Consider the following 16,086-nt stretch of genomic DNA (forward strand, 5'->3'; position numbering starts at 1 on the left):
GCAGGTGGCTTATTACCTCCTATTGTTATCTAACCCACCTAGTGTTCTGTCAGCCAATTTATTTGCCCATACATTGATGTTGCTGAACCTGCTACTGTAGTTAATGAATCAATAACTCCTATAGAGGTGATTTAATAAAACAGGGTGGCCATAGTGGGCTGTTTCATAATGGCACATTGCGGCCAGCAACATCGCTAGTTTTTGCTCATACCCCATAATGGTGCACAGGAAACCTAATGGTGGTATGAGTATATAGTAATATATAGTAATTAGCAGATATGTGCACTGATGACCATGGCGGTGAGATTCGGCAGAATATAACCCGTAATTATATCGACTTCATATTGTGTGGTCAGCCAGGGGCTGATATAAGTGGACAATTCTCCAAAAGTGGTGCTAAATTGGTGGTTATTGGTCTCCATATCTTAAGCTTTTAATCCAGTTTCACTGACATATTTTTTTTTGGTGGTAAATAGAAGTGTAGGAGGACACTGTCTCCTTAGGAGACAGACAGCGGGAAAGAAAGTTTCTTCCTTATTATAAAATATTTCCCGCAGTCCCCTGCGTAGATGGGCGCAGAACCTGTAAGGGGGGATTATGGAGGGGCTGTAGTTGATTAATCGGCCTAGAACCATGGGAAAACCTATGACGTTGTTTTTTTTTTTTTTTTTCTTTTTGTAATGTTTGGAACTGCTTGAATTGCCAAAAGAAGCATGTTTTTGTCTATATTTAGTCTGAATATAAAGCTGTCCTTAACTTGAGTGAATGGTTACTAACCAATTGTTTGTTTTTTTTATGCATTGTGATATATAGGTTATTATATGTTTAATATGGGGGGGCTATGCATGAGGAGTATTCATTGTGGACTGTTAATTGCGTTGTAGCAAAGCTCGTACCAGGTTCTTTCACCATAAGCTGGGTACACACTGAGACGACGGGCATTCGTTCCGACATCGGAAAGAATGCCCTTGAACTGGGATTGCCCGTACACACTTGAACAAGTTAATGAACGATCACTATTCCGTCCTTTATTAACTTACCAAAGGTCACTAGTGATGTCACCGGTTATGATGTGCAGCACATCCAACCTGATGACGTCGCTAGCGGGAGCATACACAGTGAGCGATGTAGGCAGTTTGTCGTTACGAAACAGCAAATCGGCCCGACATCGCTCTAATCTATTGTGTACCCAGTTTAAGAAGCAGTGTGCACTAACCAACTCTTTTAGAGGTCATGGGCAGAGAGAAAACACAGGACTTGACCATTTCCCAAGCAGCTCTCCATTGTCTGTTTTTTATTGAGTAGTTACGAAAGTTACTACGTAGCTTTTTTGACATTTTACAAAAACCTGTGCGTTAGGCTAAGGTGATGGGTCTTTAGTCCTCACCATAGCCATCAATGTGGGAAGGTCGCTTTGCAAGTTCCTGCAAGGCAATCCAGTGGTTGTACTGGGAGAACGAAAGGGACACTGGGTAAGCAAACACATTTCCTAGGAACATAAAGAGATGACTTGGGTTAAAGCATCATTCAATACATTTGCATATGTTTTGCTATCTTGTCTTGATATGACATGAAATAAAAGGGGAGACCTATTCCCAAAACACCATGGTAATACCATGTAAGGCAGAGTTTCCCAACCTCCGCCATTACAGTCCATGTTTTAAGGATATCCATGTTTAAGTCCAGATGGTTAAATCCAATTGACTGAGGTACTAATTAGGGGTTCTTTAAACCTGGACTGATGTGGCGGAGTTTGGGAAACTCTGACATAAGGTACTTTCTGTCACCCTGACAGTTATCGCGCTGAGTGTAAAAAATGTGGGTCCCAGGGACCCCTCACTTTAAGGAATTGGGGTCCTACTCCACATTTTCTGGGTCCCATCACAATTTTTGCTTTTAAACTCCCTATATGCTATGAGATCACCCCACATACATTAAACACATAGGATACTATGGAAAGTCAGGCACCAAACACCAGGCAATATTGTTGTCCATGCTAATGGAATAATCTGCAGCAGTCATTATAAGCAAAGAAACTAGGGACAGTGAGCTTCCAAATTATTAGTACATTTTTAAGCACACAAAACATTTTCACAGAATGACTTAAATTTATACAGCATAGCCTTCAAATCCATGCCAGTAGCCGAGGTTTACTACATATTACTTTTAAAGAAACCTTTGCATCCCTCACAGGTGAAAATCCCATAATTTGGGGTATCCCTTCCGCATCCCATTAGTGTCATCATTGGGATCTCCCCAGCCCCCCGAAGCCGCAGAGAGGTGGGGGCAGCAGATACTCTTTACCCGGGCCCGCCAGGGACCAGGATCCTGCAGCCTCTCTCCCCAGCCCAGCACACGATCGCACTCGCACCTCCTCCAGATGTGGCACCCCATTATTATGATTTGTAAGGAGGCAGCCTGGCCATACACCACCCCCAGTACCGGGGCCCGCCAGCAACGTTGGAAACTCAGCAGACACCATGGCCATAACAGCACCCAAATCAATAAAGCATATGAAATGAGCACAGACTATAGGCCCTTCCAAGTGAATTTTAAAAGACACTGTAATCTTATCCTAAATACTTTTCTTTACAAGTCCATTTTTATACAGTGTCAAAACCTAAACTTAACAGTTCAAATTGTATGTAAATGTTTTTGTAGTGCAACACCACAATGAAAATGTAATAAAAGGGTAAGTGAATTGCTGTGGGAATAGAGACTGATCGTCCAGGGTGAGTGCAAAAATGCATGTAGTGTGTGTGACTAATGTGTTTTATGTGTGTAGCATGTGTCAGTGGTATCTGTGCTGTTACTGTGTGTGTGGGGGGCTGTATGATTGGGGGCTGCTGTATCTACGATGTGTCGTGTGTGTGGGGGGATCCTACATGTCCTGTGGGGTATTAGATGGCTCTGGGAGAAGAGGACACTGTGTAGCCTAAATTGAGAGTATGCGAGGCTCCCGGGGGTTGCAGTTACCTGCTGAAGCCCGTTTCTGCTCTCCCGGTGCTCCGCCTGGAGTCCGGCCAATAGAAGCATAGTGCCGTAGCCCCTACTAACATGTGACACCCGAGTGGAGTGTATCACAGAGGTCTTATCAGCATCCTGAGTGTGGCCGACGGTAGTGGAGAGGGCGGAGGCTAGAGCCACGACCCCTACTAACACACTCCTCCCTGCTGTCGCATCACCGAGGTCTCAGGCGGCATCCTGAGAGCTGCTGACTGGAGTGGAGAGGGCGGAGAGCCAGGGCCCCTCCTACCTTGTCATACCCGAGAGGAGGGAAGGATGGAGGTATCAGGTGGCGATTGGGTGAGGAGTTGCTGCCGCCGGGGTGATTGGTTAGGGAGATGCTGACAGCGCGTCCTCCAGGACCCGGCCACTTTTAAAATCTGAGTCCCTCTCTGCCTGTAGCAAGAACAAAAAAAACACTATAGCGTGTATTTTGTGATCACTGCCCTGAGCCTAAAATGATTGCTAAGGACAATAGTTTAAAGTGATTTTTGATAAGATTGTTTAATGTGATTTGTTTTACCGGCCACTAGGCCTAAAATACAATAAAGTAGCAAAGGCTTTCGTAGTATTTTAATTCTGTGTAAGTTACAGAACTGATTTTTCACAGCTAGCATCAAAGGTTTAGATTTCTACCCTATGCACACCAGGCTTTGTGCTTTCAGTCTGAATAAATGCAGAAGCATTCTTGGATAAATAAGTTCCAAATTTGGTAAATGTTAAAAAAAACCTAACTTGGAGTGTTACCAACATTGCCTTAAGACCGTCTCTAGCTGATCAAGTTTTAGGGCTATTTCACTACACCCCCGCACGTCCATTTGTAAGTTTTAGTTAATCTCTCCCTCTCCTAGTACGCAGTAAGTGTTTTACCCACATTTGTTTTAACGGGTTGGGTACGGGATGCCAACGCTTGGGAACTCGACAGGGTTAGGATACCGACACCTGTCAGTTGGTATACTATTCCTCTCCTTAACCCTAATCCTCTCTCCCCAGTGCATAAACCTAACCTCCCCGCACCCTGAACCTAACCCTCCCTCCCCTAGTGCATAACCCAAACACTTCCCCAGTACTTACCTTCGGGATGCTGGCGGTCGGGATGCCGGAGGCGGTATTCTGACAAATGTCGTGGTTCCGGCGTCTGCATTCTGAACGCCATAATCCCAGCGGTCAGTATTATGACCGCATCCTGTTTTTAACACTAAATTTTTAAACCTGTCAAGCTTTTGTCTGTCGACCATCTGTTAACGGTCTACCTTTACATTGTCTATCTTTTATATCACAACTGCCTTCAAGATGCTATCTGACCAGACACTTGGGGGTAAATTTACTAAGATGGGAGTTCTATTAAGAAGTGATGTTGCCCATAGCAACTAATCAGATTCTACTTCTCATTTATCTAGCACCTCTAGAAGATCATACCTGGAATCTGGTTGCTATGGGCACCATCACTTATTAATAGAACTCCCATCTTAGTAAATTTACCCCTTAGTGTGCACAGTGGAACGTCCTCCCCCATAATAACATTTATCATTACAATTTTCCTGATAAGCAGCATATTCTAATTAGAGATTTGGGTGAAGGACGCTGCAGTCAGCCTCTATTCATAAAAGGAACATAATGGAGAATAACCATTTGTACATGTTTTTCTTTTTAAAAGTAACCTGAATTTTCGATCGTACTTTTTTTTTTAAATAATGTTTACATATAAAATGCAATTTGCCTGATTTTACAAAAGCTGCTGATCACATTGAAATCTAAATATATAGTCGTTACTTTATCAGATTAACACTAGAGGTGTCTGACATTGTGCCTGCAGTTGCTATGCAATTGTGTAGGCTATTGTGCCTTTGCCTCTTCACTACTTTTACAGCCTATGGTTTATATGAGATGGTTTTATGTAAGCCATTTCTAGGTTTATGTTTTCATGTATCTTAATAGTAGCTCATGTTGAGAAACTGTAACTGGAACCTGTTGTGTTTTTTTTTTTTTTTTTATGGTTATGTGGATTTTTTTTTTAATTTTAGGAGGACCTCAAAGAGAAACTTGATCGGCAGCGTTACCAGCTAGAGGAGGAAAAAATCCAAGCCTTGGATGCTCTGCAGGAGGAAGTTTTACGAATGGAAGACCAAAACCATCATGCACTAGAAGAGCTGCGTGACCTGCAAAAGATAGAAGTTCAGCAACAGACTGAGACGCTCCGGTCAGAGCTGAGGAAGATGACGGAGGAACTGCAGAAACAGGAGGTCAGTGGTCCCCACACAGCTTTCTATTACTACAACACTTAACACCTTTTCTATACATTTATTGTCATAAATATACTTCAATTATGTAACTAGGGCTCAGATTTATCAACAAGTGACTTTCTTGTTATCACTTGTTACTAATCTTAGATGGTGCTTCAACCAATCAGCTCCATGTGTTTGAACAATGACAGAAGCTGATTGGTCGGAACACCATTTAAATTGAGTAGTGATAACAAGAATAAATCTGGGCCTGTATCCTGATCTCTCCTAATCTGAGCGCTATCCCCTCTACAGCTCTTTATTACAGAGCTCTGTAGTCAACGTCAAGCTCTATCTGCAGAACTACAGGAGAAGTCTGACCAGCAGCTGCAATTACAAGAGGAGATCGAGTTATTAAAGTGTCATTCAGAGATGCTGCTCGAGCAGCAGATCACTGTGCTAAAGGTACGGTATAAACATTAACTTTATTCCTTAAAATCTGTATCTGAGACGCTTGTGTGATTCCAACCCTTGCACACGTTAAGCGTGTAACCGAAAGGAATACTGGAAGCTGCCTTATCTTCTGTATCTCTCTTCAGGAAGAGTTAAATGCAGAGAGAAAGACCTCTCTACAGGAGATTGTGGAGAAGTTTGCTGGAGATGCAGAGATAGTTCAGGCTGAGCATCAGCAGGAGAAGGATCGTATAATGGAGCAGCTGCAGGAGACTAACACGCAGGTGTGTGCAGGGGATAGCAGGTTCTGTTTGACTATGACCAATGCTTAGCAGAGCACAGTTTTATGCAACCAAAGACAATGTAGTGATGCGCTGTGTCTGTGAGATTTGCTTTGCCAGAAACCAGGGACGTATCTATAATGGGTGCAGGGTGTGCGGGGCACACAGGCCCCTGGGTACAGGGGGGCCCCGCACTGCACACCCTGCACCCATAATATTACTTAGCTCTCGAGTCCCACGTCGGAGCGGGGTTTCGGCGCTGTAAAAATGACTGGAAAATGGCCGACGTGGCCATTTTCCCATCGTTTGCACATGCGCAGTACAGGAAAAATGGCCGCCGCGGCCATTTTTCCGCTGACCTGCGCATACTCTATAGACTCTGGGCTCACTATAGTGCCCAGAGTCTGTAACTCGGGCGCTGGCCGCGCACTACTCAGTGCGCTGCCGGGCTCTGGACAGAGCGGACGGTGCTCGTGTCAGAGACGGCACACGGGCCCCCTCCTCTCTAGAAAGCCCCTGCCAGAATCCATTGCCACTGAATCGTTGTGTGGGGTCACTGACTCTTATGGGGCCACTTCTAATTCCAAATTGTATGCGAGCCATAGTACAAGTTGTTGCTTTAGCTCTGATTTATACAGGAAAGCATATTTTAAAGGGTATGCAATCGGGAAGCCGGCGCATGGAAGCCCGACAGCCGGCTTCCCGACTGCTTTATCCCAGCGAGGGTTAAATGAAAGGCGTCTAATTCTAGACGCCTGTCATTTTCCCAACGCCTGGAGACCGGCGCCTGGCATCCCGATCGAAGTGATAATGGGTGCCGCTGCGGACAGCCACGTTTAGGTTTAGGGCTCCCGGGGGGTACTTAGGGTTAGGCATCCCCCCGGGAGGTTAGGGTTAGGCTAGGGGCAGGGAGGGTTAGGGTTAGGCACCCCCAGGGGACTTGGGTTTAGGCGGCGAGGAAGGGGGGGTTAGGTTTAGGCATTTAGAGGGGGAATTAGGGTTAGGCACTAGGGGGAAGGTTAGGGTTAGGCACCCCTAAGGAGGGTAAGGGTTAGGGGGGTTAGGTTCATACTTACCTGCGGACGATCGGGATCTTCAGCCGTGTCGGCCTGCCTCATGCCGGGATTTGAACCCGGCGGTAAATCATATGTATTCCATTTTAAAGAACCGTTAACGCAGGCACGACTATAACTGCACAAATGGCAACAAAACGTAAACCATCACTCTATCATGTTTAAAGGTGTCAGACTGTTTAATTATTCAGGCTGCATGTAAAAGGAATCTGGAGGCGGGGAGCTGGGCAGGAGCTTTTCTAGTGTTTGGGCTTGTCACACTTCCAAGCTGTTGTCGTGGTGACTAGGCCACAAGTGAAGCTAGGAAATAATGCCCTATGCATTCAGAAGTGAGAAGTGCCCGTTGACTGCTTCTGAACAGCTTCACTTAAGTTTGCAAATCATTCATAGAGGAGAGTGGCCGGGAAGGTCCGTATATAGCTGCTGCGACAGCACGTGCATGGACGGAAAAGAACTACTTTGTGCACGGCCAACTTTTGGACTACGATATCCTGAAGTTTAGCATGTCCTAGATAATGATCAGTTTTCTGACTGTTTTATCCATGATCCGAAACCCTCAGTTACAGGAGAAAATCTGTGTCCTTACGAAGGAGATGGAGGATTCGCAGTCCCAGATGGAGGTGCTGGTGCAGAGAAGGGAGAGGGAGAACCAGGAGGAGGAGCACTTGGTAGCAATGCTGCAGTCCGATGCCCAAACCGCTCAGCAGCAACAGTGAGTTTGTGTGAATGTGCTCAGTACCTGTTCATGCAGAAGGTGCAAGAGCTGGGCCTGTATGTGGTTTATCTGCTACCTCGAGGTCACTAGAAACCTGTTGTACTTGAATCCATTTTTATTTTTTAAACAATTGATAAAAATTTTTATGCATGTTCTAACATTTATATATAACGTAGTCCGCCACCCACTCTGTTGCTCGTCACCCGCCCACTACATCGTGCCTAACCTTCGCCCCCACACACCACTTTCATATCATATTTACCCCTGGTGGCTTGCAGGGTGTTGCAGCGCTAGGTCCGTGTCTTGTCTCCCTCACAGTGAACAAATTGCTTATTTAAAATATCTAGTTACATTTTGATCCATATGAAATGTGCTATATACGTTCCTTAATATTCCATGTTATCACGCTTTGGATGTCTGTCGGAAATGGCTGGAGACGGCGATTGAAGCGTAACATGGCGGCCTCTTTTGCCTTTCAGGAAGAAGTTGCAGGATTCTTGTCAGCGGCTTCTCAAGATTTTTACGGATGTGCTTAAGAGCACTCTGGTCACAGAGGATCTCATCTGCAAAAAAATTGGTGTCTGCTTGGACAACAGCTTGTCTCCAACAGATGATGAGAAAAGCATGGACACTCTACCAAAGTCTTCAGGTATCTCCATACACGTGATTGCAGCATCTCGCAGAGCAGATTAAACCAGATTATATTGGGATTTTCTGGGAGAAACAAAGTGCTTTTCCACTTTAACAAGCTTTTGATACACGCTCCCTTCCCAGTAGCAGTACTTTTGGTGGGAGCCTCTCCTATGGGTCTCTCGAAATGCAGACCGCCGGCTTCCCGACTTTCAAATCCCGGCAAGGTGATAATGACAGGTGTCGAAATCCCGACTCCTGTCATTAGACCTACGCCGGGAGCCCACACTCAGCATACCGAACAAAGGTAAGTCGGGCGCAGACAGGTGCGAGGGGGGAGGGTTAGGTTTTAGGGCTCCCAGGGGGACTTAAAGTTAGGCACCCCCCCGGGAGACTTAGGTTTAGGCTGTGGGGAAGGGGGGGTTAGGGTTAGGCACTAGGGAGGGAGGTTAGGGTTAGGCACCCTAAAGGATGGTTAAGGGGGGGGGGGAGTAGGGTTAGTAAATACTTACCTTTTGGATCTGTCGGGATCTTCACTGCTGCCGGTTTTCCTGCGTCGGGATTTGAACTGCCGGACATACTGTAGGACCGGCTGTATTTCATACTGATCCCAGGTCTCTCTCCATTTGATCTATTAAGCAGGGTCTCGCTTTTAGCTGGAACCTTCATTGCTGTGAGGATCTCCTTGAGACAGGCTGGCAGACCTGTGGCTCTCCAGCTGTTGTGAAACTACAAGTCCCAGCATGCTTTACCAGCTGATCGGTGGGAGGGAATGCTGAAACTTGTAGTTTCACAACAACTGGAAAGCCACAGGTTGGGCCCGGCCTACCTTAAGATCTGACACAGCGCTTCTAATGGAACCTCTAGAACTTTGTATCTTCCCAGTTCCCACTGGCAGAGGTCCTCGCTATATGGGTAAACTGGGAATTTGCTGAATGGAGGGGGAATGACTTTTGGTCAAGGGATTTTCAAGCAGCGGATATCTAGCATAAAAAGGTTTCATGATAAGATGAGGCTTGGGATGAGGTTATTTATTTTTACAAAAAGACTATAGAAAGAGTGCTGGGTCTATGGGCCTTTAAATAAATAAAATACCAGCTTTACATGCCAGTAGTATTCCATGTACTATAGTGCATGAATGAATGCATAACACAGTGTATTCACTAATCTATTCTAACATGTAAACAAGTAGAAAGCAAGTCCGGTCTTGAGAATATCTGAGTGGCTCAGACCCATACTGTATCTCACTGTGCACAGTATATTGTGGAACCATTAATTTCCTGGATAAAAGATAAATCCTCATGAGCAGCATATTGTAGATTCCAGCTGGACGGGTCTTCTTTTTTTTTTTTTTTTTACTTTTACAATTGGTATTTTTTTTTTTTTAATAATATATTACAAAATCAACAAGAATTTGTTAGCATAACATGAGATATAAACCACACATAACAAATACTAGGCATAGAAATACATCCACACCATAATAACCGTAATCAAAAACAAATAAAAATCTAGCACAGAAAAAGAAAAACAATACAAATAATGGAGTGAATAGGATTTGGAAAAAGGGTGGGGGGAAGAAGAGGGGAGGGAGAGTTGGTGACTCGTGATTATAAATAGGAAGGGTTTCCTAAAAGGAACAGCCTTTAGCAGAAACAGTTAGATTAGGGCTAATGGGAAAAATATCAGGGCTCAAGCAGCGAACTTTAAATCTGTACTAGAAGACTTGAATTCCAACCATGGGTGCCAGGTAGAGATAAACTCCTGATTCCTCTCCGGGCCCACTCGGGGGTCTTCCATGGACATATATAAATTTATACAAGCAAACCACTCCTCGAGTGTGGGAGGAGAAGTGGATCGCCAGCGAACCGAGATAACAGCTTTCGCGGTGCTATTTAAAAAAACTTTAACAGGGACTTTTTATAGTTTGATAGAGGACAAGTGAATAAATGAAGAAGCCAAAAAGAGGAGTCACAGGAAGTGTACTCGTCCACAATCACCTGGTTCCAAAAGGGTCGTAAGAGACTGCAGTCCCACCAAATATGGAGTGGGGAGCCTGTCTCCATTTCACACTGCCAACATTTCTCCGATAGCCAGGGTACATTGTTGGTAGCGTAAGAGGGCATCTGTACCATCGGGACAAAACCTTAAATTGTGTCTCAGTCACAGAGTCACTAACTGAACTAGCAGACGTGTTTTTGAAAAAAATGTTTCCAATCGCAATCCTCTAGGTCAAGTTGTAAGTCTTGCTTCCAATCCTAAGCGTACTTGGGAAGAGTAGGGTACATGTGCTCAATTAGAGTGCATAACCCCTGGAGAGGAAATGTGCCGGAGGCAAAGGGAAAGGCACAAATCCTCAAAGGGAGTCAAAGATCTAGAACCCACCGTACGAACATCACTCCTTTTGTAGAAAGTGCTTTAATTGTAAATGTCTCCAAATCTCAGACTGGGGGAAGGTCCCATTTAGTCTACAGTTCAAGGTACTTACTAGGAAGGGCTAAATATTTTAAAAAGTGTGTTAAATGTTTACAATCTGTGATGGGATGAACTTGCCTTTCCACACAGTCTTGGGGTCCATTTTAAAGGTTTGTCTTGAGCTTCTGGTGCTTCTTGGCCACCAAGTACTCGCAGAAGAAGGGTTAACTATGCACCACCATGGTTCCCCTCAGTTGTGGGAGGATAGCTACTGTCACCATCAGGCTCCGTCACTGGAACCTGGAACAATTTGTTTCTGGGCGTATGTGCTGCTGCAGCACCTCTTTTGCTGATGACTGTGGCTTCATCCTAACTGCTTGCTTCATATCAAGTCTTCAGCTTAGTAAGCAGAGCTTTGACTGATTCTGGACACTACAGTTGTGTCCTCGCACAGCTTTGTGGCAGTCTCGCCAAACAGCCCCTCTCGGCGAGCATGGCCCGAGACTCTGCTACAGATTAGGACGCACAATGAGACGATGCAGATTAATTTGATATGTGAGACTAGTGTATCTGTGTTCAACGGAGTCTCTGAATCTTTATATGTAGTGCTACAATGCAGCGGCCGCAGCTTTTTTTCACGCCAAGTTCATACAGACTCAGTCGCACACAGATATACAACTGTCACATATCAAATTAATCACAGTTTACTGGCGCGTCCTAGTTGCATCACATTGCCACTTGGATGCATATCTGGTAAAAATAGCCACCCGACGCTATCAGAGTTGCACGGGACCTGGCGGCTTACTCTCGCCAGGCATCTCGTGCTGCCTGGTATATTGAGGATAGATGTAGGAGGACGCATCTGTAGCCAGAAGATGGATGAGTGTGACAACCCTTATGTGTCGGTCACAGGAATACAGTAGGTATACCCCCCTTTTCACCCTGACTCCCTGAAGTCTACTCTTTTCTTTACATCTCTAGTCTTATGTACCTCGATGAACCCCTCCGCAGGGTTCTAACTCTCTCCCATCCCTCTAAGGACCAATGAAAAAATTCAAGATTCATAGGATTTTCTCTGGTGCTAAAGAAAAGGTGCCAATATGGGCGACCAGCTTACAGCAGCCATAGTAGCTATGAGGCCTGCCAGTGCTGCCAGGGAGGGAAAGGAAGCTCCACAATGCTGGGATCTGCAATGTTTGCACTAGAACACAGGGATATATTTAATTATTTGAAATCTATTTAAAACATTTGAAAACACTTCTATACATAAAAACATTTCCACATCATATACGGTGAAGCATTTTAAAATATATGGCACATAAAACACTTAAAAAATAAAATACTTTACTACATAGTTACTATAGAAATATCAAGTATAAGAAATGCCTGTCGCACTCTAATGAGCATTCTGATTTCATCTATAGCAGGTGAGAGACATCGCACAAGTCCAGACTGTGAGACTATGGCTGAACACAGTCTGATGTCTGCTGATGAGGGCTGTGACCTGTCAGAATATATCTGTGACAGTGTGCTGGGAAGCCTGGAGGTGGGCCTGGAGAATGAGGACAAGATAGTACGGATGAGCCAGCGTTTGCGGACGGCTGTTGAGAGACTTCTAGACATGGTCTCTGACTCCGTGCTTCAGGTGAGAAGAAATTTGATTTAATGACATCATTGTATACAGTGCTGAAAGTATTTTAATGTTAAATCCTAGTTACACTGTTTTTAGTTAGTAAATATGTAGCTTGTAAGTGTTTCGTATCCTCGTCGATCTCAGGCCTGGTAGTCACACATGTGCAGATAGCTAGGCCATGAACAGCAATCACATAAATCCGCTCCACTTTAGGCCAGTAGCATGCACAGAGTGGTAGAAAGCATGGTTAGTTCAGCTCTTGAGTATAGCTGACATAATCCTACCATCTATCTTATATGTCTTTATGCAGTTAGAGCAGACTCGTGAAATACAGAAAAGTTTTGAGGATGAGTTTAAAAGCCGGAACCAGGACATGGCTCAAGTGGTGATTCAGAATCAAGACCTGTTAAAGCAATTTGCACAGGAGACTGAGGCAAAGAACCATCTGCAAATGGAACTGTACAAAGCCCAAGGTAAGGAGACAAACTGCCAGCACAGGGCAGAACAAGGCGTGAAATGTTTTTCCATTTGCTTTAAAGGAGCAAATGCTTATTTACGGCGTTTATTCTCCTATGGTGGACTCTGGACTTGAAGCATATAGAGCCTCAGGACGCCATGGGAAGTGCTTTGGAATAAGCTGCCTTTGTCAGCATTTTGAAATATTTATTTTTAGTTCTTTTATTTTCACTTTACCCAATGATAACCAGCATCCAGGGCTACAGGGTACCATGTGCTAGAAGGTGGTACCATGTGCTAGAAGGTGGTGTTCCAGTCCCACCTGCTGCTGCCCTCCTTCTCTACGAGGGATTAGCTCTGGGGTGGATATGGACGCTGCTGCCACATGTTGCTACAGGGGACACCCTGCTGGTGGTATGATCAGGCAGAGAGTTAGAGGAGATACTGAGCAGGGCACAGGAGGGTGAGGGCTTCAAGCAAGTGTCTCCCCTCTACCATTGGGAGTGTGGTGTACTACAATGATAGCCAGATCTTGATAACCATGGCCTGAATGGACAGAAGAGGTGCTGAGCCCCCTGTAAATGGGGATGGGTTTGATGGAGCTACTAGGCACTGTAAGGAAGTGGGCCATGCTTCAGGATGGTGGGCATGACCGTGGTGGGCACCTAGAGCTTATGTACTAATCCTCTGACAGCCAGCACCTTCTCTTGGCTGGCTTCTCTCTGTAAGGAATGCCTAAATAAGACAGACTCTGACACCTGTAGCGGCATCTGTGAGGGATTTTAATCTTCTGCATTCCTATTGGGTCTCTGCCATTGCCGGTTCACTTTCTAGCTCTCTGATTATACACTGCAGCTTTTCCTGTACCTAATTTATTATCTGTTTTATACATACCAGACCTTCAGGGGTTGGTGCCCATTATGCTTTTTACTTGCTGTAAATGTCATGCTAAATTGCATAATGTGTAAGACGCAGACAATGTATGTTCATTATAAGCAGCACGGATCATTGGCTGAGCGACTGCGTCATTCATCAATCTGCTCTTCCATACACACATTTACTGTTTTATATGTTGAATGTTTTTGCGTCCATAGATGTTAGTTCTGGATAGAGGATGCTTCATTCCACAACTTCTAAACACTACTCAACTGTAGAGACAGCTGTGGGACGTCCACAGGGTCCAGTGTTCCCCATTGGTGTGTGACACATACACAGCTCAGGCCAAGCAAATCCTAGGAGGTGCCTTTGGAATCTGAAGTCCACTACACACACAAACAGCCACCCCTGACCAACTGAATTATGGATTTCTCTTTCATCAATATTGGGGACGCTGCTGTACCTTGGGGTATAGAGAGCGCTAGTGCTGGAGCAGGGCACAACTACCCTACAGACTTATTGGTCTCTGACTCCTCTCCCTCTATGCCCCTTTTTAATTTTATGCCCATGGAGTAGGGCACAGTTTATCTTCTGTGTAGGATTTTTTTATTTTATTCACTGCATTAGGATGTAAAGGTGTTCAACTGATGGCTACCGTTCTGCCGCTCCCAGCTAAGGGTGTAGCGTGTAGCCTTGGCACCCGGAGCATGTGTGCTACTGTGCCACCCCCAAGTGTGCCAGGTAGAAAGCATGTCCTACATGTAGGGGCAATTTAAAGGGAAAGAAAAATAAACAATAGAGGCAATATCAAACTGGGACATGGAGGGCTATATGCCAACCCACTAAAGTAATTTCCACCAATAAAATATAAGCCACACAGTAGTGCCCACAATTCACATTATGCCTTATTTACACTACGCCACACAGTAGTGTCTTATTCACATTACGTCACAGTAGTGCCCCTTATTCACATTATGCTACATAGTAATGCACGTTATGCCACACAGTAGTGCCCATTTAATTCACGTTATGCCAGTGTTTTGGCTTTTTTTCACATTATGCTATACAGTAGTACCCACAGTTCAGATTTTGCCACAATAATGCCCATAGTTGACATAGTTCACATTATGCCACAGTAGTGCCCCTTAATCAAATGATGCCTAACAATAGCGACCCTTATTCACATTATGCCACAATAGTGTACCTTATTCACATGCCACAGTAGTGCTCCTTATACACATTATGCCACATTTAGTGTCTCTTATACACATGCCATAGTAGTGCCCCTTATTAGCATGTAGCGTCAGAGCAGTCAGGCGTGACCTCACTGCTCAGGCTCCTCCCAGTCACAGATGCCACGACCCAGGCTATCTGCAGCAGCACCTGGCTCAGGCCTCCCCTCAGCAGCAGGGACACAGGCGCCATGTTCTCTCCGTGGGAATCGGGCCGGCTGATGTCAGGGCCAGGATGTTAGGTGGGACCAACCACAGAGGTGGAAAAAAGGAGACGCTAAGGGTGATGGGAGGGGGCCGCCTCCTCCTCCCTCCTTATTATTGCCCGGGACTCCGCCCGTTCTGCTCAGTCCCAGAGCTGCATTAATTAATACCCCCCAGGGCTCTACGCTCTAGTTCAGCTGGGTGAGAACATTAGTGGTCCTGATTATGCGCAGTCTGTGTATTCATGGACTGGACAAGGTGACCTCAAGCTGTGTGTGTGACCTATAGCCATTGGGTACAGTACATCTATGTGCAGTATACTTATGCCATTTTTCTACTTCAGGGTCCACAGGGTGACCTTGGGGTATAGTTGGATCCTGGATCCTCGGGTACCACGGAGTTAAAGCTTTTAGCTGCTCCCAGGATGCACTTGGGTCCATCCTCCTCTATACCCCGAGCCACAGGCACCTCAGTTTAAGCTGGTGCCCGGCCGGAGTCGGGTCAAACTGCGGGGGAGCCCCCTAAAGCTTTTTTATTTTTTTAACTTAGTTACATTTATTTTATTTTTATTTCAGTTTTTTTCTCCAGAGCGGCAGACTCCCACGCTGCCGCTCCTTCTCCTCCTCCCTGCTGGTGCCGCGACGCCAGTACTGCACTGGGGATCGCGGCGGGGGAAGCCAGAGTCTGTACTAGCCGGACTCTGGTTTCCCCCGGAACTGCTGCCGGAGACGCCGGGGAGATCAAGGTAAGCCGCGCACCGCTGATTAGCGGCGGTGCGCGGGTTCCTTTTAAATGCAGTCCCATGCCCCCGGTCTAGGGGACAGACCGGGGGCACTAGCGGTGGCGGCGGGCTCCCCCTCCATTGGAGGCATACCCCGCCAGACTACTAG

At 45.6% G+C, this 16,086-nt stretch overlaps 1 protein-coding gene across 6 annotated transcripts in view; it reads left to right on the top strand.

The window, feature by feature from the left end:
• The window catches only part of PCNT (pericentrin), a 201,463-nt gene that overhangs the window by 95,739 nt on the left and 89,638 nt on the right, over positions 1–16,086 (top strand). For all 6 annotated transcript variants that reach the window (XM_088476398.1, XM_088476400.1, XM_088476402.1 and 3 more), the window contains exons 18-24: positions 5,031–5,249; positions 5,544–5,693; positions 5,828–5,965; positions 7,596–7,747; positions 8,230–8,399; positions 12,220–12,440; positions 12,739–12,901. In XM_088476398.1, coding sequence (XP_088332524.1) covers positions 5,031–5,249; positions 5,544–5,693; positions 5,828–5,965; positions 7,596–7,747; positions 8,230–8,399; positions 12,220–12,440; positions 12,739–12,901 — 1,213 coding nt within the window. The remainder of the gene's footprint in view (positions 1–5,030; positions 5,250–5,543; positions 5,694–5,827; positions 5,966–7,595; positions 7,748–8,229; positions 8,400–12,219; positions 12,441–12,738; positions 12,902–16,086) is intronic.

Source organism: Taudactylus pleione, unplaced genomic scaffold, assembly GCF_031769625.1.
Source record: "Taudactylus pleione unplaced genomic scaffold, aTauple2 ptg000188l, whole genome shotgun sequence".
Lineage (NCBI taxonomy): Eukaryota > Metazoa > Chordata > Amphibia > Anura > Myobatrachidae > Taudactylus > Taudactylus pleione.